Source organism: Barbatula barbatula (assembly GCF_947034865.1).
Source record: "Barbatula barbatula genome assembly, chromosome: 22".
Classification (NCBI taxonomy): domain Eukaryota; kingdom Metazoa; phylum Chordata; class Actinopteri; order Cypriniformes; family Nemacheilidae; genus Barbatula; species Barbatula barbatula.
The window spans coordinates 3,751,837-3,779,569 of record NC_136785.1 but is presented as its reverse complement, the minus strand read 5'-3'; the positions used below and the strand labels follow the sequence as shown (position 1 = coordinate 3,779,569).

The window sequence follows — 27,733 nt, the reverse complement described above, 5'->3', positions numbered from 1 at the left end:
TAAGGTTCTGGTCTATGTATCTATCAGTCTGTCTGTCTATTTGATAAAAAGGAGACAATTAGTTTGGTCTGCATTTGGCACAATTTTATTGGCACAGAAATGTGAGTTATATTCTTGTCAAAAGGCAAACATCAGGAAATGTCTCATCTAGCACTCATTTGAATAAGACTAATGCTTAGTGTGATGATGCATGTCTGTGTGTGTGTGTGTGTGTGTGTGATGCAAGCAGTCATTTACAATTTGATTCTCACACAAACACACCCTTTATCAACATTTCCTCAAAATCATATGACAGTCGAGTAATTCAAGCAGCATACATTGATGCAACACACACATGCCTTAAAATATCAGGTAGACTATAAGACTTTGTACAAACCACATTCTTTAGAAAATGAGAAAACATACTTTTTGTGCCCCCGTCAGTTCAAAATGCCTAAAACTTAAAGTTAAGTTCTCAACAGAAACAGATTATGTTTAACACAACTGATATTTGGAGTCCGTATAAAACAAATAAACAAAAAGTGTGTTTTGTTCAATTTAAACAGTTGACAATTTTAACAGTTCCGCATTTGCAAATGTGAATATTCATGTCATGTATAAATATTACAATCAACATTTTGCATCATTTCAAGATTCACATTAAAGTGCTCGATAAGATATCTCTCTCGCAGGGGAGTTTTACAGGTCACATATAAATAACAATGAGTGAACATTTACAGTAAGCAGTCCGAGCAGCTTTGTCGATGTTTCTCAACCTCAGAACTCGGGAAACGGCCAGTTTTTACATCTAACCAATGGGCAGGGCTGGGGAGTAATGAAATACATGTAACTTAGTTACGTATTTAACATGCTGTATTTCATTAGTTACTTTTAAATGGGTGGTAATCAAATTACAGTTACATCTGAAAAGTATTTTAGATTACCAAAGTGATTACTTGTCATTTATTTCATTTAAACATTAATATAAACTGTAACAGGCACTTTATGTAAACAGCAATCTGTGATTCTCTGACTCTGACAATCTGCAGAAGCATCCCAGACAGGCCAAAAATGTCATACCCCTTGCCGAAAATGCCTTACTTTTTGATACTTTTATCAAATTTCATTGAAATTTCATGTTTACATATAGCCTGCTTCAGAAGACAAACTGACTAAATTTACACAGATTGCCACATTTAAAAATGTATATAGCCTTGAATCTTTATTGTCTGTTGTAACATTATCACATTATCAATGACTGTATTGATGTTTTGTGATAGTTGTTTGTGAGTGTCTTGTTTAAGTAACTTTTAAGGTAATTGTGACTTTTTGTCACGACTCAGACTTTTCCCACAATTGTGAGTTTTTACCTCGCAATTCTGACTTCTTTTCTTAGAATTGTGAGACATATACTCACAATTGTGGACTAGAATGTCCAATGAGGAAAAACTGTAAATCTGCTGTTGTTAAAAATAATATGCAGAGGAAGGCAAAGGCCTCTGTTTGGTGATCCCTTTGTTTTATGTACCTTATTAGTATTCTAAAGTAATTAGATGAAGTTACAAAATGTGTATAATCTCACTAAATACGTTATAGATTACTTTTTAAAGCATGCATTTTGTAATCTGTAATGAAATACATTTTAAAAGTAACCTTCTCAGCCCTGCCAATGGGTGTATACAAAACTGCAGCACCAGATTAGAAAACAAAGCAGCACACTTGGGGTTTTCTTGTGTAAAAGTTCTCTAAGGTCACGTGGGGGGAAGACGTAGAGATGTTTTGCACAAGAAGCCAAGTGCTAGTTGGATGGAAAAACTCGGCCCCTTGATGCACCCTGCTGACTGAAGCTGAGAACAGCTGCTCGATGACTTAACAGAGGAAGAACTCTTTTTGTGTTTGAAGGAGAGTTTGATATGGTGGTGTGCAGTATACACCAATCAACTTCGAAAGTCCAAGATCTGACATTAACAGCATTAATAAAAAAATGATCTCATAGATGAACATATTTGTTCTCCATAGGCTTTGGGGGATAGTTTGCATGCACATTACATGCAAAGGGTTGATTTGCTAAAAAAAGTGACATGGAAAATATTTCAAACAAAGCAATGGTCATTTCTGTCATGGCTGACGTACGGCTTCATAAACTAGATTTGATAAATTATTAAAAACAGTTATAATAAGACAAAGTGTGTTAAAAGTACATAAATATATAACTTTGCAAAGTCGTGTTTATAGAATGAATATAATAAATCGTATTACTATAACAGCTAGTTTGCTTGTTGAATAGTGGCCTTAGAATTGGCCTTGAGAATATTTTGTTCTTCGCTCTAAGAATGAAATAATACTTTGATACGTAAGCCACTTAACATAAGAAGAATCACTACACTATTAATAATCGTAAATAATATATACAACTTGGTAAACTACAACTTAGATAAAATAGACTAAGTTTAGCACGAAGCCGTGTGTTTGTGCCGCGGTAACATGTCGTCCCCTGCAGTTAGCCATTCAGTCCTGACAGGTTTCGCAATAGATGTGGAGATTTGTTGGCTCCTCACAAAGGTGATGTGGCTCTCGTCCGTGATGAATCCACTGTGAAAACCCATGGAGTCGGACAACAATTCTCCTCTCTAGTTCCATCGTCTCTTAAGAATGAACAGGTGTTTTGAAAACTCTCCCTCTCTCACACCACCGTGCTGACAGACGGGTCAGACAAGTTGAGTTGGCCCGTAATGTCTGTTGGTGGGAATTGCTGTAGAGAGAGAGAGAGAGAGAGAGAGAGAGAGAGAGAGAGAGAGAGACAGAAAACACACCATTCAGAGAATGTTAGTGCAGCTCTTACCATGAAAACCCCCGATGCCCAGAACAATGTTTTCTTTTTTACCTCCAAAGGTAGCACAAAGCAAGTCATTCGAAAATCAGAAACTTCATTCAGACGTCAACAACATATGAGAGTCATGAATTTTGCCTTTAGCTAAACTATGGTATATCCAAAAAAGATAGAGAAATGCTGTTGTGGCTTACTTGCTGCCTTTGAAGGTATTCAGAAAAAAATAGCAAGAGGAGGAAATAGGGTCTCCAACAGAGAGATGATGTCAGATATCCCAAGTCATTCGCACAATTTGAAGTCTGACCCCAGTATTTCCAAATTCTTTTGGTGCCACTATATCGATAATTATAACAATGTAATCTCAGTTGGAGTTCCTGTGTCCTCATCCTTATTTTGGATGTGTTAGAGAGAACAAGCTGAGTTTTCTAACATGGTCATCTGCAGCGCTGGATTGTCAAAACACCCAAACACATGCAGGTGGCCAGTCAGAACGTCACTCGCCACAAGTTCATTTTGCTTTCACGTTTAGTTTTGTAAGCTATAAAAATGTCTCTCAGTGAAGCTTGCCATGTTGCAACTGCAAGGACATATAAAGCTCAAATAATTTTGTCAAACAGTATAATATAATTTTATTTTATATCCTTGCTGTGGCAAAATTGTGTGAGGCACCGAAAGCTTTTTTGATTGAGCTGTGAGAAAGTAATGCAAATTTGGTTTCTAGTATTAAACGTCAACCTCTGAATCAAGAAAAATTCAATGTGCAGTCAATCTGATATTTTTAGACCTAAAAAACATGTATTAAGCAGAAATGGGTATATTGATGGAAAAGCTAACACGAACATAGTTTTGGACTCGCTTTTCTGAACACAGAAGATAAATAGAACTGTTTTGCATGAAATAAGGACACATGCATCTCTATAGAAATTCAGATTTTCTGAGGAAAATTAAGTCTGTTAGTCTAAAAAATAAGTAAGATTACATATTGGGCTTATTCATAAATCATAAAAATAATTAATTCAATGAGAGCTGTCAAACGATTAATCGCGATTAAGTCTTACTGTGCATATAGAGCTTGTCAATCGACGTCACGTCGCGTTGCATGCTGGGGCGGCGCCGCCATCTTCGGAGGTTGTTTGCTAGCGATTGTTTTGTTTTACTACGGCTCTCACCTTGCTTTTGCATACAGTGGTGTGAACATAATTATAAGCGGTGGAAAATATGAACAAATCAAGTCAAACGAGACAACGTCGAACTGAACTTACCAGCAGAAAAGAGCCGCTACACCTACAAATATGGCCGCGACACCCAGCATTTAACGCGGCGTGATGTCAGTGCCACATTCTCTTATTTTGTATTTACAAACACGAAAACATACACGTACATGTATATATTTAGATGTATTTATATTTACCAATAATTGATATTATGTATAAACATTTATTAATTTTATAATTTTATATTTTTAATAAATATATGCTTGTAAGGCGTAAGTGTATGTGTTTATAAATACAAAATGAACATGCACAGTACACATACAGTATATTATGTAAACACAATCTATTACTCTGGATGTGATTAATCGGGATTAATTGTGTGACAAATACAAAACAAAAATTATTAAATATTTGAGTGAATAAAATACATATCTTTTGCATGTGTCCTCTTTTATAGCTTACATTTTATTGCTACCATAGCATTGTCAACAAATTAAGCTTGTCAGATCAAAAATACGATGCAACACTAAATCCATAGTTTAAAACAAATTCTCATTGTCAAAGTCATCATCATAATTTTTGCAGAATATTCGTATTCAGCAAAAGTGATGACACTTTGCTTCTGGGCCTTGCTGTTGCATCAAGAATGCCCTCAGCAGGCCTCAGAGAGCATTCTTGGTCTTTTCACGTTACAAGGCTTGCTGTTGGCACATCCAAATCAAGCCCACAGTGCCCCCTGCTGAGAGACAGTGGATCAAGAGACAAGTGTGTGTATCATCACCACCACAAGAAAATGCAACTACTTCTACCAAGGCAACCAAAACACAGTCTCTAATTCTACGACAGATACGTTGCATGCTTACAGAGGAAGAGAGAGGCTGTGTAGCATGTACATCATGTGTAAGACGCAAACAGTTATATAACCATATACATCCATTTATATTGAGAGGAAACACTGATATCAAAATAAAAGGATGATTAAACACTGTGGATGGTCACGTTGATTTGCTCTTTTCACTTGGGTTGGTGTGTTTTGTCTTCAACCTTCAATCACCCCTGTTTCGCATATTTAAAGCAAAAATTATAAAATGAATAAAATATAATTCAATCATACAGTAGATAGTGTTCAGGACAGTATACTTGGCTAAAAACACACACGTTCCATATAAACAACCAACTAACTCGGAGAATCTTCTTACACACATCTTTGGTGCCAGCAAAGCCTGCTAATGTTTATCGTACAAAATCAAAATTAAAATCTTTACAAAAAGAATGCAGCAAAATAAAACACAATTAAATACATTTTTTTTATGAAAAGCTAAGAAATAAATGGTGTTTTTAAGATTCTTTGAGCGAATCATTCTTCATCAAATTGGTTCTTCTATGACATTACCGTGAAGATCGTTTTTAGCACTTTTTAACAATTATAATGTTCTATAGAAATCTATCTAAACAACTCCTTCTGTGTTACATGGATGTAAAGCAAGTCATGTGCATTTGCAACATCATGAGACCAAGTAAATGACAAACTGAAGAAGTTTTGGGACCTTTAACAAAGATTAATTTTCAATCCGCGACTCCAATCCCTGAAAGGAAAGTTGTGCTGTTAGTACGCGTGGTATCAGTTGCTCTGATCAAACAGCACACGACACTAAAGCATGCCTCAGGTGAAACAAACACGGCAAATTTTTGTTCATATCAATCACATCAGGCAGGTTCGGGGACAATAAACACACAAACATACCACACCACATCAGACAAAAACAAAGCACGCACACACGCCCGCCCACACTGAAACACTCCACATCCAGAGGTAGCAATAGGGAGAGAAGCAGCTCAGAAACATCAGGCATTGTGCAGCGCCCCCTCCTCTTGAAACATACTGCTATTAGACCAGGCCCCACACCCGACCATTCCCTGATTCACTGGGTCCTAAAACCTGTTTAGTCAGCTATACTTCGAGGTCCTAACTAACGGATGGATTCTGGATGGTGACTCGATGACTGACTGACGAACACGTGGCCAGGATGCCAGAAATGGAGTAACCAGAGAGAAATGCGGCTCTCTTGGTTTCAGACATGACAGGCCATTGGAGACAGAGGAAAGGAGATACAGAGAGAAAAGCTGAAGAAAAGGACGAGAGAAAGACAGACGGAGAGACCGGCCGAGTACAAAGAGATGCCATTCCTTAACCTCCTTACCGTGTCTTTGGAGGACCTACGTCTCTTGATGCTGGAGGCCAGGGTGGTACTGATGGACCTAAAAGAGGGTTTCTTTTTTGGGTCGCTGTCTGTTCTACCACTTTTCCTATCCTAAAATACATATACGTAGAACAATTATTCATGCTCTCTGGCTGGTTTAAACTGCCAAGACCCCTTGTCCCCCATTGATGTGCTATTCTCAATCCAAATCTCTACGAATGTGAATGTAAGTCAGATTCGCTGTCCTACGACTTCCTACGTATTCTTGAAGGTCTGAGATGAAATGATTTGGCCAGGCATCTGTTTTTTAAAGATTTGCTTAATACCAACATAAGCACAGATCACAGGGACTTTCTGGCCCCTCGAACAAGGGTGGCCCACGCAGCTACTCTCTGGTCTCTACAATTGGTAAAGTACAAGACTGGGTGTGTTTGTGTAAGAAAAGGTCGAATTAAGGTATTCTTACATCCTGAGTCTCTACAGAGGAAGAGGGCTGCATTGGGGAGGAAAAAAGAAAAATAAATGAACATTTATCCACTTGCTTTAAAGATCATATGACTTTAAGATCCATAAGCAAAAGCAGAAGGCAGCAGAATGAGCTAGCTGAGGAAATAATGACATCAAAGCCAAGCAAACTCTTCATTTCACAAAACAAAACAACACTTTTATAGGGCACTAGAGCAACAATAAAATGCCAAATGTGCACAGGATATGGAATAATACATATACTTATATAAAACCCTTGCAGCGTTATACTTTTTGCAGCGTATAACGGAAATTCACCCCACGCATAAGAGACGTTTTAGGATGTTGGAGAGCTCAGCAAAGCGTGGAGTGAATTTCATCTATTCGACTCATGCAGAGAACAAAGGTGTGGATAAAGTAAGCGAAATGTGAACAAGCATTGACTTCATATCGCCATTTGGTCTGGTCTTTCAAAGATTTCTTATCATCTGACCCGTATTACCAGATAAAACACTTGGTGACTTTTAAAGTCCACTTAGAGATTAAAGTCTAGTTCACACTGACAGCGATTTTTATCTCTGTTGGTTGCCTTAAAGCAATACAAAAAATGTGTATAATGTGCTGAGAATAATTCTGTGTTGTCTCTGAAAGTCATGGACTTGCAACAAACATCAAGTACAACGTTTACAGATCAATTCTTTACTTTTCTACTGAATTAACAGCAAATGTTTGTATTGGGTTGAACTATCGCTTCATTGGTGATCTCTATAACTGCCCAAATCTGTAAAACATTGCAGAGAAAAGTGAGATTTGATAGCTTATGGTTTCATATATTTTTATATCATATGATGTCATTTTATTTCAAAGGAATGATAGACTCAAATAAGAATTTAAATGAGTGCTGTCGAATCTATGATTCACAATTTATCGGTTGCAACATACATGTTTGCGTTTACATAATGTATGTGTATGGCGTGTATAATTAAATGTACATATAGATACACACATATGCCAGTGTAAATATAACATATATATACATTTATTTAATATTTAATGTATTAAAATATAATATTTCTAAAATATATACATGTGTGTTTGTGCATCGTATACAGTGGCGAAATATACACGCCAAACACAAACAAACATTTAGTTGGGAAGCGAAAAGTTGCGATTCAGAAGACATTTATCAACCCCTTCAAGTCTGGATTGGTTTTATGTAGTCTTATGTCTTTCCGGCTGATGAATAAGTCATATACTTCTAGGATGGCATGAAGGTAAGTAAATTCTTGATCAAAATATATTTTTGGGTGAACTTTTCCTTTCAATTTGTGAATCACTTTTATGTTTTATATGAAGCAAGTGTTATTCTATTTTGGCTAAGACAATAAACAGCTGTAAACTGAGAAAGAATTTACATAGTTACATAAAAAAATATATATTTTCTAACACACCCGCGTTGTGAATGGTCTCGCTGTCTCTCTTTGAAAATGACTGATTTGGTATTGTTCTTGCTCTGGATCACTGCCAGTGTGAACGTCCCTGAAGAACGACTTTGCCTTCACACTCTTCTACATTTATTCCTGCTTCAATGTTTTTTCTTAAAAAATGTAATAATGAGTCATATTTGTCTGTGGTCTATCTGTGCATAAGCATGCTGGACCCACGCAGACCATCGGACAGTAAGACACATATGCAACTGGCTGCAATCCAAAAACTTCATGCTTCATTTAGTTTTGCTTTTTACTGTTGTTCCTTTTGTTTACTCATTTTCGGGAAGGCAGTGCACTTCTGAATGGCCTCCATGAGACAACCATTAGACTAACAACTGTATTGTAGGTAGTATATGTTTTCAACATCACCGTGCTTTCAAAAGAACTAAGAAACAGCCCGACGTACCAAGCTGCTGAATTGGCAGGTTATTCAGAAGTGCAGCGTGCCCGTGAGACAAGCGGTTTCCCTTGTGACGGTTCAGTACACAGATGTGCAAATGGAAGATTCGCGAACAGACAATTATATTTTCATTACACACAAAAACACGTATAATGTGTTCACACGCAAGCTCCTGAGAAAGATGCGACCCATTAAAGATATTGTGTAAATTCTTATGCAGAAAGGAAGAGCCAATAAAAACTCTGTATCATTTGGGAAATGGTCGATTTGAATCATCCCTTAATTTTTTTAACTTAATTTAATTCTCAATTTAAACCACAAATATTACATTTAAGTGGCCTTACATGCCCCTTGAAGTCAGTACTTGCTTGTCTTTCTTCATAAGAGCATACTTGTATACAAAGAGACAATTCTACAGGTATATTAGGCAGATGACAGACACTGACAGGTTAATGTCCTACTGACCAAGACATGTGGCTGTGATCTTACCTGTCACTGTGGTTTATTCTATGACAGCAGTGGCAACCTTTTGTCATTTTAAATAAAGCAGCACGGGGCTCTTACAGCATCACTGTACTTCAGCCCCACAACACAATCACATTGCAGTTCGCAACAATTTTACCATGCAGATAATTTGCATAAATTCGTACATTTTCTATCATATGTTTTATTACAATTTGTTGTCCCACTACAGTGGTGACCCACCAGTGACAGGCACGTTAAAAGATTGGGTTTCAGTATTGTTTTTTCTACTAATCAAACATTGTTCTGCACATCGTACACTGTAAAACGTTGCTGTATTTTTGCAGCAGGTTTGCCAGTAACCTAATGTAGATTAAGTTAACAAAAAATCTTGTTATGTAAATGTATCGTAATTTAAAACAATACAAAAACGCTTGAAAAATATGTCATTTTTGCGGTGTTGCCGTGGTAATGCCAGTAATGAGACCAGTCTCTTCTTTCTAATTTTTAATCTCTCAAGTCAAAGTGTTTTAATTTGTATTAAAATAGAGTTTTATAAAACTGAAAACATACAGTAATTTAATGGCAAACCTTCTGCAAAACTACAGCAAAGTTTTACAGTGTACAAATTCATACAAATTAGCTAACTCGTAAAATAGATACGAATGTCCACTCCCACCCAACCCCCTACCAACACCTTTCTATTAAAAAACATAGCCTTTAAAGGACACAAAGGTGCCTGGGCAACAGACATTTCAATTGGACAGCGTTAGCCTTTAGCATGGGTTTGCGCTTCATCCTTTTTGCTCTAGCTTTTGTTAAACATGGTTAAACTTAACAGCACAATCACAGAATTAACAAGAATTATCAGGGTTTTGAGGCTGGGACTAACAGGTATTGCTAATATCTATGGCTATGGCTAGTTATGCAAATCATTGCAAATACGTATTCTTTGTTGCTTTCTGTTTAGCATAGCATGCTGACTTATGCTTGCGCATCGTAAAAAAATCTATTTCTTTTTCAAGAAATAGACAGTAAAGAATATACTGTCGTTTTAAATTTATTTGATATTTTTGCATTGTTCAAATCTGATTATGCCTTACAATCAGTTTTTATTTCCAAAATGCAAAACGTATGAGTCTTATTTCTATTTAATCTAATACCTAAGAGCTTATGTAACTAACAGAAGCATTCCATGCCATGAAAACAACACTAAATTAGTATGAACACTACGCGTATCAGCTATTATTGTAAATATACTGATTCGCATTCCAAGGATGACGTGGCGGAAACACGAATCAGCTTGTTTTACATACTAAAGATGGAGTCCCAGCTGCAACCACAGCTTGACTCCCTGAGCTCTCCTTATTGTCCTGTTGGGACACACAAGAAGAAGGGGGCTGATTCAACCATAACAACCTAGAAGAATTCCAGACTAGTCCTTGAAATGGGGAAGAAGCTGGTTTTATCCTACAGTAGTTGGCCCTGTTGGAAGCCCAAGAAATGGGGAGGATAGTCCACCCTTGGTGACCACACCAAGGCGTGCAACATGTGAACTAAAGACTCTTGTAAATGTTTGCCAGGAATCCATCTTCTCACTTGACTCTTCGTCATGTTCTAGAATTAAGGATCTTACCTGTAAGTTCTTCCTCCAAACGTTGACGGCCGCAAAGGCTAGCTGCATCTGCTTCCTGCGGGCGTCTTTATGGCGCTTATACGCAATCTCAATGAAGATTAAGAAGATTCCGGCCGCAATGCCACCAGCGACAAGCATGAAGACACCTGCAAATTAGATGAACAAATAGCGTTGTTAGAACTGTGACAGAAAGTTCTCCGTCACCCACAGAAGAGCTGCAGGGGGTGGAGCCTTTGTGTGATGAAATCCTACATGTAACGCCCACATTTGTGAGGCCTGGAGCTGAAAAGCATGCAAAATTAATGGCCGTTAAAGGTTAATGAGTTTGCTAAGAATGTGAATACCAACACAGGTGAGAGTAAAACACTGACTAAAGGCATTGGACAAAAAAAGGCCCCAATACCTTACCTACAGTACCTTTTTTGTCCAATCTCTTTTAGGTTTCTTTGTACCTGAGAATGGACCATACCTGCCATATTTTCAAAAGTGAGTGTGGCTGGGGCATTGCTTCTTGAGTCACACTCCTGGTATCTCACCCAGGTTTTATCTAGGTCCTCCATGAAGCCATTCTCATGGGAACTGCAAGGGGTGTTGGGGAGCGGGAAGAGAAGTTCAAAAGTTAATATGTCACAACCACTAGCACACTACAGACAAACACGTACAGTATATGTTCAAGCACACACACACAGACAACACGGCAGGAATGGAAAAGGGGAAATATACAAAGAGATATGAGTCAAAGTCCAACAGTGAGATTTTTATACAACAAAACACTATACAGAAGCGTACAATATGCTGCTTCGGCTGGGACAGACCTGAGAATAGCCAGGGACACATTCTGTTTCCAGGGGCTGTCCTTGCGCATGCCTATGCCAAAGCCCGAACGGAAAAACAGCTCTCCCGTGGTCACCAGGTCGCACTTCTGCGAGGCTTCAAACTCCAGCACCGCAGAGTCCCAGATGAAAGCATGCAGCTTGCTGTTGGGGCAGGGGGAAGGGAGGAGGGTGGGAAGGATGAGGGGTTACGGTGCAACAGTACAGTGAGAAACAACAAACTCGTGGCACTCGCCCCCACCCACCCCTGTTGTGTTACCAGAAAATCTAGACCGCCACTTCAAAGACAAATTAAATCCAATGCCAGACCAGTGGAGCTTTGTCCCCCATTGGATTCCCTGAATGATGTTTTGGTTGAAAACCTGAAAGAGGTGTTCTTTAGCTTATTGTTACATTATTTTGCTTTGGCACGTAGGTGCCCCTCTCCTGGGCTGGTCGATGGGCCAGGGTCACAGGTCAGTGCAGTAAGTACTGGCACTGATTGATAAACCTGAGACCTGCGGGCCCAGGACCAGCTAGACTGACTGACTAATAGACTGACCATGGGGTCAGACTCACTTGTCCCGGACAGCCTGGATGGCTTCCGCCGCACTCTCGTAGTTGTGCTTCTCCATGTGGCGGTACATGGTGCTCAGCTCAACTTGACGGCGGAAGTAAATATCAACCGAGCTCTGCTTTACTGTGGCATAGATGAACTTGTCTGATGGGTTCCTCAGCTGAAAAACAAAATGATGTAGACTCACAAAATTGCAACAATAGCTTGGTTATTTCAATGGTAAGAGAAACGTACCCTCGGGTCATTGATGCCGGTGATGCGTTCCTCAGGCCGATCCAACACCAGGAAGGCAGCCAGGTTGGCAGTATAGGATGCTACTATTATCATAGCGAAGCCGGCCCACACCATTCCCAAGATTCTTGCTGAAAAACTACGCGGGGCACCTGGACAACACGTAAGGGGTCAAACGTATGCAAAATAACACTGTTAAACAGATCTCAACGTGCTTAGAAACACAGCTTCAGTTTCACAACACCTTCTCCGATTCCAGAGTTCAACAAGACTCCCCAGGAGAACCACATAGCAGAAGATAAGGTGAGGGCGTCTTCTTCTTCTTCTTCACTGTTAACTTTAAACCTTCCAAACGGGCTGGGAAAACCAGGTGAGACAGTGGACTTGGTGAGAATAAAAAACTCAAAGTAGCCTTAAAACAAACACTTCCAAGTCATTTAGCATTGGCCGGAACATCAATGGTCAAAGAAAGAGTTATAAAGGATGCAGAAACACAAGATAATACAACATGAACAGGCTCACAGACTCAAGCCACCCAACCTCCCCCACCTTGATGGTGACACTTAAAAGGACATATGTTTCGCACTTTAGAGAAGTCCTGGAACAAAGGCTCTACATGGCTACAAATAAGTGAAGAAAATACTTGGATAAAGACACAGAAACACGCACCCTCCCCATGGACATCCCACATGGAACAGCTAGTCAACCCAATGTCTCTTTGTACCTGAACCGGTCTAGTAGGTAAAGCATCACCGCCACCACATGCACCGATAGACCCACCAGTAGCCACAGTGTGCTCTGGAACGGCTGCATAAATGAGTCCAGTGTACTGCGCGGAATTTCCTGAAACACACATTGGATGATCACTTACATGCATTAAGCACGTTTTACAGACTCAGTTAACCTGCCAACAACCGGATTATGATGAATATAGATTAGAATTTTTGCCAATAGTTAGATCATAATATAGCTTCAACAACTTGGTAAACTACATTCAACGTGTTCAACATTTTAGGGATAAGACACAATCCCTGCAAAACAAAATGTGGCACAATAATCTTTCCCACAATTATTTTGTTGTCTATTGAAAATGGATTATAACTAATTGCAAAGCCCCACACCTTTTTAACAAGAATAGTGAGTCCCTGATATTTGAAAGGTTTGGAGAATTCGATGTACTGGGCTCGTTCGTTATTAATCGTCAACGGAGCTACAATCATGTCGGCCAAGCCACCCAGGAGCTCTCCCATCATGCCATTCCATTCCTTCTTGTTACTGTTATTCACCTGATAATAACAAAACATTTTCAATCATAAACAGATAAATGTAATTTGTTGTTTCAATAACAGTATGAATTGGCTACATTTCAGAAAACTTGGAAATCATACTCTTTCCTGTGTTCCGAATTTCCCATCTGCCACCAGGTGTACTTCGTAGGTGAAGTTCATGGTCATCGCCAACTTGATCAAGAGATCAACGCAAAATCCGTAGCAACATTGGGGTACTATTGGGCGTCCTGTAACCAAACCAGAAGAGATGAAATTTCATTCCACCTGGCAAAGATTCGTCCGGATAAATGAGTGTTTTACAAATCCACGACTTCCATTCCACTCAACTCGATGTTAAAATGCTCTCCCATTCAAAGATTGTGTGTTTCTACATTAGACAACAGCGCTTCCAAGTGCTATTCTATTTCCATTCAGCTTTCCTTCTTATTTCTGAGATGATAACTGAATGAAATATTAACAATCTTTGAACATTAACTATCAATTGATCATTACTTGCTGAATTGAAATGTTCCCATTTACGGAAACCCCAGACATGCTCAACGGTGACGTTGGAGCACTGACATCTAAAAGAGCCACAATCCTTTCACCAAATTCACACGTTTACCTGTGGCTTCTATATGCTGCAACACTCACAGCTGTTACTATACTTCAGGCAAAATATCACAAATGGAAGCCCAAGCAACACACACACAAACACCTCTGCACACTTTGCAAACATCCGACTCAGCCAATAAGCAGAAATGGTCACACGTTCACAACGTGAAATGCACGTATGTCCGCAGTCACACTTGCACACCTGCTACATTCATACATATATAAATACCTGCCTCTTATATATGTATGTATGTATCTCCAGACGGCGGATGTAGAAAAGCACAGTTACATTAGAAACGTCCCTGACAGGTTACCTGGGATGGTCTCATTTGGTCCAGTGCAGATCACCTTTTTTATTAAGACTCCATTCGGTGTGTACTCTTCCTTGCAGGTTCCTTCCAACGTGGTTGGTTTTACATACACAAATGGTTCCTGATGGATGGTCACGATCTGCAATAGACAGGAGAACGTTTGGCTATTGTTTGACACTGATCCGATTCAACTAAAACATGAACCATTTTGAAATGACAAGGGAAGTAAACCTTGTCCCCTGGGGAACCCCCAAAATCTGAAATTCAGATGACTGGATCAAATTTGAAAAATAATAGATTGAATTGTTTGGGTTAAACCTCTTCCTGTACCTTTAAGCGAGTAGACATTTGAAATCCTCTCGGTCTCTCGGTTTCACCTCCCGGCCAAATGATTTTCCTCTGTTTGTTCATCACCACCTAATAAAGCAGATAATTAATTCAAAATCTGTGTTTAATCCTCTCATCTTATATAACATGCCCAGAAATAAATATGTAAACATCACCAAAAATTGAGGTTTTCACTATACCGATAGCTCAGATATAAATATTTGGTTGTTTACATATCCATGTGAGGTCTCTCTTAAAGTTTTTAAAGGGTCTTTCATTATTAAAGCATGATTTTCCATAGTCAGCTAGTGTAAATGTCTGTTTCAGAGCGGTCACATCCAAACCAGTCCATATTCCATATAAATAGGCAAATGAAAATATGAATAGGTTCTAAAGAGCCATCCCTTCTCCATTTGTTGAGTATTATTTCTTCTGGTTTTTGCATTTTAAATCACAGAAATCCTAGAAAGTATGTAGTCTCAAAAACGTGCGTCTTTTTGGTCACATCCATAACGCATTAATTTTCTATTTAAAATAGAAAACTTTAATTGATCTTTTCTGATGTCCGGACTCTATCAAGAGGAATTTAGGAAAATACAGTATAAACAGATAAAAAATATTTTCTCTTAAGTTTATATTTCAAGTTTACTGCAAATGTCACATCCATAACATTGTAATTGCCCTTAAGACTTATTTTAGTCCTTAAACTCCAAGGTTTCTACAAAATTGCACTTTTTGTGCCAAACAGACAGGTAATGACAGATTCAAGTCCCGTAATGAAATGACATGGCTTTGAAAGGCTCCCACCTGTGTTCCGTTGTAAATGCCAACTTGACTCAGTCTAGTCTTATGGTAGTTCAGAATGCTGTAATGAGCGTATTTTCTGTCGCCGTCATCATTAAACTCAACACGTCCCGTCAGGCCGTCCGGGTACTTCGATGACATCAACACCCTGCAGAACACAGCCGTCGGTGGACTGTGAGTAATCCATGTATGGTTGTGATGTATGAAAAACTGCACCGATGAAAAATCACTTTGTGACAGCACATCATAGAAGATCATAGTGAACTTTGTCTACATCTGTCCAAACCCATCAAAGAACGAAACAGATGTTTCCCCAAGCAGGAAAAAACAACAAATCACACAAAATCAAATTAAACGGGTCGGTTGGATGCGTGACATCTGTACCGCTGACCTTTTAAAGAGCGGCCCGGTTTTCCAGATGTTGGTGTTGCCCACGCAGCCCTTAGGCGGTTCCGTGATGTTCTCTTTCTCGAAGAGCTCTTGGATGGATTGAGCCACGACTGCTACGGCGTCGCTGATGTGCGCAGATTCATTCTTGCCGTTGATGAGCTGGAGGCCGATCAGGCCTGTGTTGATGTAAAAATTAGGCAGTGATCTGTCTGGGTCATTACTAAGATTTTAAGAACCCGTTCCGATGCAAAAAATCCCATAGGCTCATGCCCTGTGAAACAAAATGGGCTTTTTTGGGTGAACTATCTGTTAAATTTCAACACAACATCAGCCAATAATAGCTATACAATAGAAGTTAACCAATCAGACACGAAATGAAAGATTGTGTGGTTTTAAGTATTTCGCCCACAGCACAATTGCTTCGACCCTTGAGGTTGGATTTACCCAACTGAGCACACTAGCGTCACCTACAGCAAATACTGTGGTCCTGTCCGACTGGTGAGACACTAACACACATTAATCTGATGAAATATATCACAATGAAGATAAACTTCATACATAAATCAAACTTCAGCTGAGTTTTTTTGCTGGAACAGGGTTTAAAGAGCAGATTCTTTGAGAGATCTCCAAAGCATTACTCTGAAGACTCTGAAGACCGTGTTCAACACAGACCAGAAAACATACCAGGGTAAAAGTGTGCAAGTGCATTGAAAAAGACAAAAGTATACAACATAAACACTTGTGCAGTACCTGTGACATAAAAGGTCTTACCAATACCAGAAACCCGTCAAAGAGAGTGTTGACAATACACATGACAGCCAAACTATTGATATAATGAACATGATATGACAAAACCACACGTTAACCCACAAATATTATAAATTAAAAACTAACTTCTTGAAATATCATCTTTGTTAACTTTACCAACCTTTATAGTGTTATACTATAGGGACAAAAGTATTGGGACACCCCCACCCCTCCCTTTCGAAGCACTACGGTGGCTGATGCAGAACTAAGATGATGTCACGTTTTCGCTTCTTTTCCGAAGGAGATAACGTAATAGCTCATTCTAAGCTAATTCAAAAATAATGTCTTTATACACCTCTCAAGAGATAGTTATTATATTATATTGCATTCCTGTCAATAGATCCTCCAAACAATTACACATTGGACCTTTAATTTGATTAGAAAAAGGCCTTTCCAAAACTGTTGAAAAAATATACGGTAAGTATACGGTATATTACTATTTGTTTTGATTGGAATTACTGGAATAAATAAACAAGTTTTAAATTTAAAGAGAGCGCCCCAATACTTTTGCCCATATAGTGTATCTAAATCACATTGGTGTTTAATTGTTTAAACGCATAACATCACACTAACATCAACTATCTGAGGAACTAAATCAGAGGGCTTGTTTTTCATGCTCCTCTGCTTGGGTCATGTCAGATGTGCTGTACGTACCGTCAGGGGCCTCGTTTAAAGCTTTACCGGACATCTCGCGCTCCCCCACCAGCCACACGTAGCCTGAGCCTATCATGTTGAGAATGCGCGCTGTTTTGTACACGGCGATTGCTTCTTCCTCACTGAAGGCAGACAGACAGGTTTACAACCTCATTCATGCGTGAAATTGACCCCTTTGGGTTTGTGACGTTTTAGTATTATAAATTTCCAATCACAAGAACCACAGTTCATTTGAAGCAGGTAATTACAAAGTAAGAGGTTAACTGTAATGTACCATTTATTGGAGATTTTGGAGGGTTGGTGAGCAAGGATGGCGTTATGGGCTGGTACGATGACCGTCAATACTTAAACCTTTAAGATTATGCAATTGACAGACTTAGTTCAAACAATCTATACTTTTCAATATGTGTGGGGATCGAACACCTGAGTTCTATATTTCTAGCTGTATTCCTAGCTTTCCTGTAGCTCAGAGGTTGGAGCAAATCACTAGCAAGGTCATGGGTTTGATCCCAGGGATTGCACAAACTCAGAAACAAATGTATAGTATAGTGCAATGTAAGTCGCTTTGGATAAAAGCGCCTGCCAAATGTAAATGTTTCTAATTCAATGCTTAGGATCGATCACCCAAAAATGAAATCTCATGAATTACTAACCCTCAAGTTGTTCCAAAACTGTACATTTCTTTGTTGGGTTGAACTAAAAAAAAGATATTTGGAAAAATGTAAGCAACTGAGACTTCTGAGGCACCATTGACTACCATAGTAGAAATTATTATTGAATAATGTATTGGTTCTGTTGAACACAAAACACACAATATTTTGAAGAATTAAGGAAAACAAACAGTTCACAGGAAGAAATCTCAGTTGATAACATTCTTCAAAATATCTTTCTTTGTGTTCAACTGTGAACAAAGAAATTTATACAGTTTTGGAACAACTTGAGGTTGATGGGTGAACTATTCCATTAATGCTTTTTTTAAGTGAGATGAACCACCAATTTATAATAAATAAGTGTTGTTTATTTATGCTGTTCTCTTGCATTGGCGGTCTTACAAGTCTCCTGGGCAGAGCACTATTTGCATGACTCATAGTTTCTTTTGTAGAGTGTTCCAAATAAGTTACTTTGCATTATTGTTTGGATGCTTACTATGTTTTGGAACAGAGCTTATACATTTATTTTCATATTTGTTGTTTTCAACATGACAATTTCAGATATTTTCTTCATATTGACAATAGAACTGATCGTAATTTCGACATAATTTACAATGACCATAAATGGAACAAGAAGGTATCTCTCAACAACCTTGTTTTGGACATGTGTGGTACAAGACCTCTTACCTGGCAGACAGAATGATCACTCGGGCCTCCAGCTCTTTGGCCTCCAGGAGCAGAGCGGTCAAGTTAGTCTCCTGGTTGAACTGAAGCACTTTCTCGGCCTGAAGTTGGGGTACACAATCATTCAAAGAGGCTATTTATCCCATCCCTGAACCATGCTGCATCATCTACCACTTTTGGTTGGTTTGGCTGTGCCTGTGCTTTTTTTCTTTTGGGGCTGAAAGAGGGTAAATTATAGAGTTCCAGGGAAACTGGCTCAAAACCCAAAATAAAAAAGCTTGAAAAGCAAAAAATCTGCATTGTCGCATGCAAACTGAAGGTTATCAAGGCTCCAGAGAAGGACGTGCATGTTAGAGGTCACGGGGGGGTTGAGACCGATGCAACCGGAAACTAAAACCAGGTGGAAGGGGAGTGACAGGTGAAAGGGCGCAATTTCCCCAAAGAAACAGTCGAGAAAAAAGAATCAACGAGGGAATGCTGCAAGAGGAAATAGATTCGGAAAAGAGTGTTGTGTCCCAAACTGTCGGATCTCCACAAAGAAATGGGCTTGCAAACTATTATTTTGAATTTGAATCATGCATCATCCTTTACTGAAAAGGAAAAAATGGTGATGAAAGAAGCGGAGCGTTTTCATTGATATTTTTTAAACCGACAAATAATAATTCTTCAAAAGAAATCCATTCTTTATTAAAATCATAAAAAAGGGAAAAGTAACGTCTCAAAGAAACACGTGCTACCAAGAGAAGGGCATTTCTGGGTTGGCCGATGACTGGCTGGGCTGGTTCTAGTAGCTACGTTTAGAGATTTTGGAGGGCGGCGTGCATTGACCATGCAAATATACCTTAGGTCCTCTTTTGTTGTCATACTGTTGGTCTTGGTTCTCATAGTTCCTTTTTTTATTCTGATGAATATGATGTGCACAGAGAAAATATGCAGACACAGAAGAATATTATAAACAGTTGAAAATGGTGGGCAGTAAAGCAACCAACAATTTTTCACTTTCCTGCTCCAAATTGGAATCCCGAACACTGGGGCTTGCAAAAAGCATCAAAGACCTAAACAAGACCCTCCTTTTAATACAGTCGGTTTTGCTACGTTCACAAACTAACTGGTGCTTTTCATTAGTCCGGATCAGGTACTTTCGGTGGCATGCACACACCTAGTGAATTATGGATGTAATGCCATTTCAAATTCAACAAAGCTGACAGACTATGAGAGGCTGTCAGGTATCACAAATCACGCAATAATAACACAATGTGGCTTAATGCATACCAATTACAGAATGAAGAGCATGATGGGGATATTTAATGCAACATCTTGACTTCTCCTCCTCATCCGCCTCATTTTTGAGGGCAGTTGTCTCGTGGGGAAACCCTGACTCGAGCGGTGCCATTTCGCAGAGATATAAATAATCTCCTCCTGCGTAGACACACCATACCACCCGAATGCTGCAGTAGGCAAGACGTGTTCTGATTGCGCCTCTGATTTTGAGCTTTCGAAATTATGTGTGCCCCATATGCACGTCACGTCATTGGCTTATTATAGAACCGCACACAAAATTAGAAAGGTGAATGTAAGCCTTTCTAAAGCGTGGCTTTAAACCAACTATACGCTGCAGTCATAACCTCTGTTTGTTCATCGAAAACCATTACGCATTCCAACAGACACTCCTGTAAAACGATATTAAAAGCAATATGAACAAAATCCTCGGTCCATTGTGAGTAAAAATAGACTCGGCGGAAAACCGTAGAATAGCATGAATAAAGTATTTGAAATTCAAGCACTGTTATGTGGATGCAAAATCAATCTGGTGACCTTTTCAGTCTAAACAAAAATTCAGAGATGCTTGCCTTGATTTATGTTTTATATTATACACTCTATTTACTATCACGGTATTGCATAAATCATTTTTTAAGACTCAAGCAATTTATACATTAATAATTAGATATTGTAAGGATTCAAAAATACAACCTGCATTGGACTATAACAAAATGTCCTCATACAATATTATAAAAAATACAATGCTAGCAGAAGCAACAATCTTTGTGTCATAAGTAGCGTGCATACGTTAGAAATCTGTGGTAAATTGTATTATAAAAGAGAAGGGATTGAATTATAATACAGTACAAAATTGTACCTCACATAATAAAACATGAGAACGGCGCATTGCACAAGCATCACAAAATGGCTGCCAGGCTTAAGACTCTTAATTCTCTGATTTCCTTAAGTTAATTTAAAGCATCATTACTCGTATCTGAATGCTGCCAAGTGTCCAAATAAAGCCATTCTTATCTTTCAAGAAATGTGAGGAGCTGCCTGGATATTTGTGAATAAAAGGAGTGACATCTTTACAGTGTTATATCAAATCATAAACACATCATTGTTCATAGAGGCTTCTAGATGGATTGTATGACTTTGTTTCAATATGACTAAATAGAGACTTTCTTACTTTTTCATGAAATAAAAGGGAAGCGCCACAATACGCATGATAAATAGCACAGATGTGACAACAATGACTTCTCAACTACAACGAGCAATAAAACCCTCAGCATGGTTTTCTATGTAGCACATTTCATATGCAATGAATCAAAGTGCTTTCCACAGGCGTATACAAAGCAAAGCAAATATAAACATCCAGAATGAATCCAGAGTTAAAATCATTATACCTAAAAAAGAAAAACATACCCCATCAGCCATACGCTTGAGAAAGTAGAAATGCATTCCAAACCCTTAATTGGGGCGTGAATACCAAAAGCACGATCACCTCTGAACTAAAGCCTCGACTAGGGGTAAATAATAGATTCTGGTTGGAAGACCGAAGGGTGCAAAAGTGATATTTACATTTATGAATTTGGCAGACGCTTTTATCCAACGTGACTTACATTGCATTATACCATACATTTGTATTCCTTTGGATCGAACCCATGACCTTGGTGTTCCTAGTGCCAGCCTCTAACCACTGAGCTACAGGAAATATGAATACATTAACAATTGATTCAAAGGTTTTCACATACTCTCCTGCTATCTGGGCTCCTATTAATACGAACTTAATAAAATATTATTCATATTATATATGTTATAGATGAAAATAGATAATTGCAAATGTACTTTACAGCAGTTACAGTGTGGCAAACTGTCAGCTTTATGAAGGCATTTTCTAGAAAGTGTGCCAATAACTGCAAATTTGGTTTTATTTATATAAAATTTGACAAGAATTTTCATTTTCATCCAGAACATGGATATTTTGTACAAGTTAGCAGTTATCACCAATAATAGAAAACCAGGAGCAAAACTTTATAAACAAAAAACAAACGATTAAATTATTAATTCTGCGTATCACTGTCTGTGATGTGAATAATGTCCTTACAGTGATGGGATGAACTTCTGAAACTGCCGTCTTCCCTTTACGCGAGTGGGAAAACACGGAGCGGATAAGCAGAGTCAGAGAATGTTTAGCGGAGTGTCAACAGACGTATTTTAGCGGGGATCTTGAATGGATGTCTGCCCGGAGGTGTGGTTGAGAGGGGCACCTTAGAGGATGAGAGCAGAGGGGCAGTGGCTCTAGCCACCGGGCCACCCCCCTGTGCACGGCCCTGGCCAGATCCACCCCTGACCTGCAGTCCACCTCATACCTGGGTCTTCCAACACAGCACCCCCTCCAAACACAGACATATACCACACACGTATTCCTTTTAATGCAAATCATGTGAATGGAAATTAATAATTTGAATATAAAAAAACTAAACTACATTGTGGGAAATGGATAGCTGCAAAAAATGACATAATACTACTTAGAATTATAAGACAAAATAACAATAAGCTAGCTACTATATTTAATATTTCAACATTCAACATGTTCTTTCCATTTCACAGATGTCTCTCTGGGTATGTAACTCAATTCGCACCATACCGAAATAGTTTCACTGTTAATAATTTCTAGCTGCAAAGAGGGCAACAATAATTAACACAGTGCTGCGCGGGGGGGATTTGGGATGGTGATTTAGCCGTCATCCCCAAGGATACTGAGCACAACCTCTGCAAGATCAAAATTCCCAGTATGCACCACTGTATTTATGAAGCAATCATCACTTTCAACCAGCTCATGGGAATGACTTGACAATGTCATATCTATGGATCCAGGGTACAACAATGCCAGTGTATCAAGTGGATAAACACGCCTGACCACGATTCTTAAAAAGTCACTGATGCTTTGCAATGCCCCAGGTTAAGGTTTTCATTTTGCTCCCGTTGTGGAAAGACACAGGAGTTTTTGACTATGGTAGAAAGCAACATGAAATGACCAGATAACGCAACGTTAAGTCAAATCAGACCACATTAGACTCTGGTTTTAGAATGTTAGCCAACATTTAAAACATGGCATGAAAGATGTGTTCACGTGACAAAAAAACGTTTACGTACATAGAAGACCCTCGCGTACATACAAATGCATTCTGGGAAACCTGGCACTGAGATGACCTTACCTTGGTTTCTCGCTCCTCCAGAAGGGTTTCTAGTCTTTTCTGCGCGGCTCGGCCTTCGTGGTCGTCACTGACGATTAGAATGATGTGATTCCAGCGAAACTCGCGCATCATGTCAAACCACACGTGTGCCTGGTGAGAGTAGGGCGGCACTGTACGCAGGAATGAGAGATGGATGCTCTGAAAGAAGAGAAGAGGAAGAGAGACAAAAAGTTTCATGTTTCCTTAAATATTTTTATGAAATGATTATAGGGTGTAACTACAGAAAGTATTATGTTAGGGGTAAATATTATATATATATATAATTTATCAAACTAACAGGTTTGTTTAACTCAACATGTATTTCTGTATAACCGGCTGGCTGGGGGATAACATATTCTGGTTGGGCAGTTCATTTCAAGAAAAATGTTTGCATTATTGTAAGACTTAATTGATAGGTCATTATTTAACAGATAATACAAATAAGTATTAAGTACGTATTTAATTTTCAATTATGCTAATTGTTAGCAGGATATTTTTGGAGGAGCCTAAGAAAAATCCGGGGGGAGCAATGCCCCCCAGACCCCGACTAGACAGATTAACTGTATTGCAATGCTGCTTAAAATGACATTTCCTTCTTTTTTTAATCCCACCTTGTCTGAATAAATGGACATCCTGGTGGTGAGCCCCACTACAGGGATCCTGTAGAATCCGGCAGTGTAGGACACAGGCGTGGGAGTGAGATGGTCATTAGATTGTGGTGGATGGCTTACAAGGATGGCGTACACCTAAAACAACATCAAAGAACTGGTTATTAAAAACCCAACTGGCTGCTGCCAAGAGAGGATGACAGCTGAGTGAAGAGCATGACCCACAGATGAGATCCTTGACTAAACCAATAAATCACATCGTGTTCAGACAGACTGACATTTGGATTGATCAACGTGGAAGGATCTTTGGTTGGACTCAAGGGAGCAAGAGAAACTGAGTCTTTTACACTTATAAATGGAGGGTTTGTTAAAGCTACAGATTTCACGGTAGTATATTTTAAAAATATTTACTCTGTTATTGTATTTCTTAATGCTTGAAAACAATTCTCTTTAATTTTGTAGACAGTTCACCTTAGAAAACAGACCAAAGGCAGAGAGCTAGAGAGAAAGAGGGAGAGAGATAAAGATTGCAGATTGCTTTAGACCAGGGGTGTCAAACTCATTTTAGGGTAAGGGCCGGATGGAGAGAAAAGTGACAATGTGCGGGCCGAATCACCTTTTTTAAACCATATTGCACCAAATTACAAATGAATTAGCAAAAAAACTAGAAAGACATACTGTTCTGTAAAAGGTGCATTTAATAAATCCTCAGAACGGTTCAATAACACTCTTATTCCTCTTTGAAAAAACTATTTTGTTTAGGTAAAGGCAATCAAAACCCTTTCCTTTGAATATGAATATTTTTTGTCAGATACTTTTTAAACTAGTAATGACAAAAATGCAACAGACTCTATTTGTGTACAGACGGTCACATTAAATATGAACCATACAAGCTATACAATATTATTCACTAATAGGAAAAACTGCCTTAACATATTTAACAATTAGTACAGTAGTACAACTTCACTTTGGATATGAACATTAAATATATAGGCCTACTAGAAATTCCCTTTAACAACAAAAGATCTAGATCGCATCTGCATTATGATTTTAATTCCTGACATCTCTTTTCTTCAACCACATCAATCTCATGATGTCATTTATCTGTCTGTTTGTGAGTCGAGAGCGCAGGTTGTTAATGTTCATTACCGATTCTTGATGAATTCTCCCTCTGAAAACGGCTTTGATCCCGCTGCGATTTCGTTGGCAATCAAATAGCGTTACAGCTTCATCAGTCTCTGTTGTTTTTGTGATCATTGACTGCTTTTTTCCGAGGCTAAAGTTAAATTATTGACTTTTCGAAGTTGTCCAGTGTATTTATCATATTTCTCTGCGTATATCTCATAGTGCCGTTTAATATTGTACTCGTTTTGCACAGCCACGGCTTGTGAGCAGATTAAACATACCGGCCTACCGTTGAACTCACAGAAGAAATACGTCTCCTTCCGTCAGTTTTCTTTATTTGGACATTTTAAAATCACTAGTCCTTGCCGCACAACTTAGCCGACTTTGTTTTCGAAATGTAGGCGGCGCTTTAGAATGCGCATGCTTGTTAGGGGTTCCGGCAGAAGCCCAATTAAATGATCAATGATAAAATAAAAAATTTAATAAAACAAAACATAATATGGCAGCGAAAACCTGCTTGTATTAATAAACTTTAAATTAATTAAAATAATAATAAACTTTTATTTCATATTTGTATTATTTTTCAAATCTTCCCTCGGGCCGTATTGGACGCCTTATCGGGCCGGATACGGCCCGCGGGCCGTATGTTTGACACCCCTGCTTTAGACTGAATCAGACAATATTTTGGCCATCAAAAATATGCTGTGTTCAAAATGAAAAACAATCATCAGAGAGAAAAAACAAGGTTTGGCAAAAATGTGCGGATCTGACAGCCCGTATGGTTGGGCTCGAGTCAGGATTCTCAATCCAGCGATACCTTCCAGCACTGGCTCCATCTGTCACATAACGTCTCTCCTTCAGAGTGGGCAGAGACATCAGTGAGCCAAAAATCACCACACAGTAAAAGACTCACATGAAATTAATTTAGCGATAGATATTACAGATGAGCTACACAACCCAAGGCGCTACATTTTCTATGGTTAATTATTTATCAATCCCCAGGAGGCCATTGGTTTGACCGGAGAGAGAACGAGAACAAGACAGCAGGATCTACTGCTCACGTCCAGCACTCACATAGACTCCTACATCAGCAGACTATAATGACATCACCGACCCAGAACACACTTCAAACTAAAACACTTAATGTGATTTTTGCGTGTGCAAGCTTTTAATGAAGAAAAGCCGCCTCAAATTGAATTACTCCCAAGAGAGCATCAGCGGATATTCTGGAACTAAAATGCATCTCATTTCAACTTGGTAAAGCATTCTACTGCTGTTTCTGGACATCATTATTTCTTGTAATTTCTTGTAACAGAGTAACATCTGTCTTTGCCAGATAAATGCACATCACTTGTTAATCGATCTGTCTGTCTTGGGTATTTTGACAATAGGCTATATTCTTCCCCAAAACACAACAGGATGCCTTGCTGACCCCCATAACTTCATCATGGGTAAAAATAGAAATTAGCTTGCATTGAAAATACACTAATTTGTTGGTGCGTCACCTCTTGAATTTCGCAGCTGCTGGCCCTGGCCTATTTCATCATCTCTCTCATATTCCTCACATCAAAGCTCTGTAGGGTCAGTCACAGTAAGTTAACCTTTCCTCTCACTGATAGTCTATCGACCTGTACGGATCATTACTCGTGAGGCTGTCCTGTTTAGACATCTAAACAAATCTGCCACATTCAGTTCACAGGTATTATCAACAAAATAACTGACTGTTGAGAATTGATATGCCTAGAGTTTAATTTACCTGTTACCTCTGATACATAAATGACATATTATATAAATACATACTATTTGTAATAGACATCGTGCAATAAAATGCATCTGCACTTAAATATAATTAATTTTATTTATTAATAATAGCATGCACAATCCTTCAGTATGGACAGATGTTCAGCATTTAGAAAACTTTAAGACACTTCCGATCATTTTGAACACAATCTACTGCATTAAACATACCACTGTGAGATTCAGACACTAAAAAAATCTCACCTGTTTGGAAATAAGATCCTCGCACACCGACAGCGCCATCTGAATCGCGTTGGCTTTGTGAGTGACAGAGATGGCGGTCAACATAAATTTGTCCCGTCCGTACACCTGGTTCGCCTGGCTGACAGCATCTTTAAACACCTGCTCGTATCTCTTCTGGCTCAGGACGGCCCCGATGTTCACAATCTTGGGTTCGCATCCGCCCCGCACGCAGGAGCAGGAGAAAAACGCGACTAACAGAAGCAGACGCATCGTGTGAACGAGAAAAAAAAGCGCACCGGTCCACCGCCGTTCCCTTTTAGTGCTGCTGGAGGATCGTGGAGATGCACCCTTGGATAGCACCTTACCTTCTTTATGCTAGAAAAAAAAATCAATTCCCTAGATTTAAAAAATCCACGGTGCAAAATTCACATACACTGCGGCGATATGTGCATGGTCCCCGGTTCTAGCAGCGCATTTCTCCGATGGTATTTGCTCTGTACACCGAGACCACTGCCTTCATTGCAGCTTTTTTTAATTTCCTCTATGGAGTGAGCTTACAGACTAACGGAGAGCGCAAGACGCAGAAAGCCTGACAGCAAAAATCTGTGATGCGTCGCGTATCGTGCGCCTCTCTGTCCGTCGGCTGTTGTTCTGCTTGAGAGCTGATGCGACGCTCGCGGCGGAGCGCTGTCCTTGGTGCTGACAGCTGTGCTC

The 27,733-nt window shown here is 39.0% G+C and overlaps 1 protein-coding gene across 1 annotated transcript; it reads right to left on the bottom strand.

Annotated features, from left to right (window-relative positions):
* Positions 1-65: 65 nt before the first annotated feature.
* grin1a (glutamate receptor, ionotropic, N-methyl D-aspartate 1a) lies at positions 66-27,733 on the bottom strand. The gene is made up of 20 exons (XM_079485720.1): positions 27,041-27,733; positions 23,918-24,052; positions 23,289-23,465; positions 19,649-19,708; positions 18,811-18,908; positions 17,474-17,595; positions 16,014-16,188; positions 15,626-15,770; positions 14,822-14,908; positions 14,495-14,630; positions 13,686-13,813; positions 13,419-13,583; positions 13,022-13,140; positions 12,542-12,654; positions 12,301-12,449; positions 12,069-12,226; positions 11,493-11,654; positions 11,147-11,256; positions 10,678-10,823; positions 66-2,731 (listed from the first exon to the last, which is right to left on the bottom strand). Exons 1-20 carry the CDS (start codon positions 27,287-27,289, stop codon positions 2,663-2,665), a joined length of 2,703 nt encoding a protein of 900 aa, XP_079341846.1. The 5' UTR covers positions 27,290-27,733; the 3' UTR covers positions 66-2,662.

Excerpts from the sequence above, each read along its gene's own strand:
- grin1a (XM_079485720.1), bottom strand. The coding sequence starts at position 27,289 with ATGCGTCTGCTTCTGTTAGTCGCGTTTTTCTCCTGCTCCTGCGTGCGG. Across the intron at positions 24,053-27,040 it reads AGGATCTTATTTCCAAACAG|GTGTACGCCATCCTTGTAAG; the intron begins GTGAGATTTTTT and ends ATGTTGTTTTAG. Across the intron at positions 13,814-14,494 it reads ACCAAATGAGACCATCCCAG|GACGCCCAATAGTACCCCAA; the intron begins GTAACCTGTCAG and ends GTTTGGTTACAG.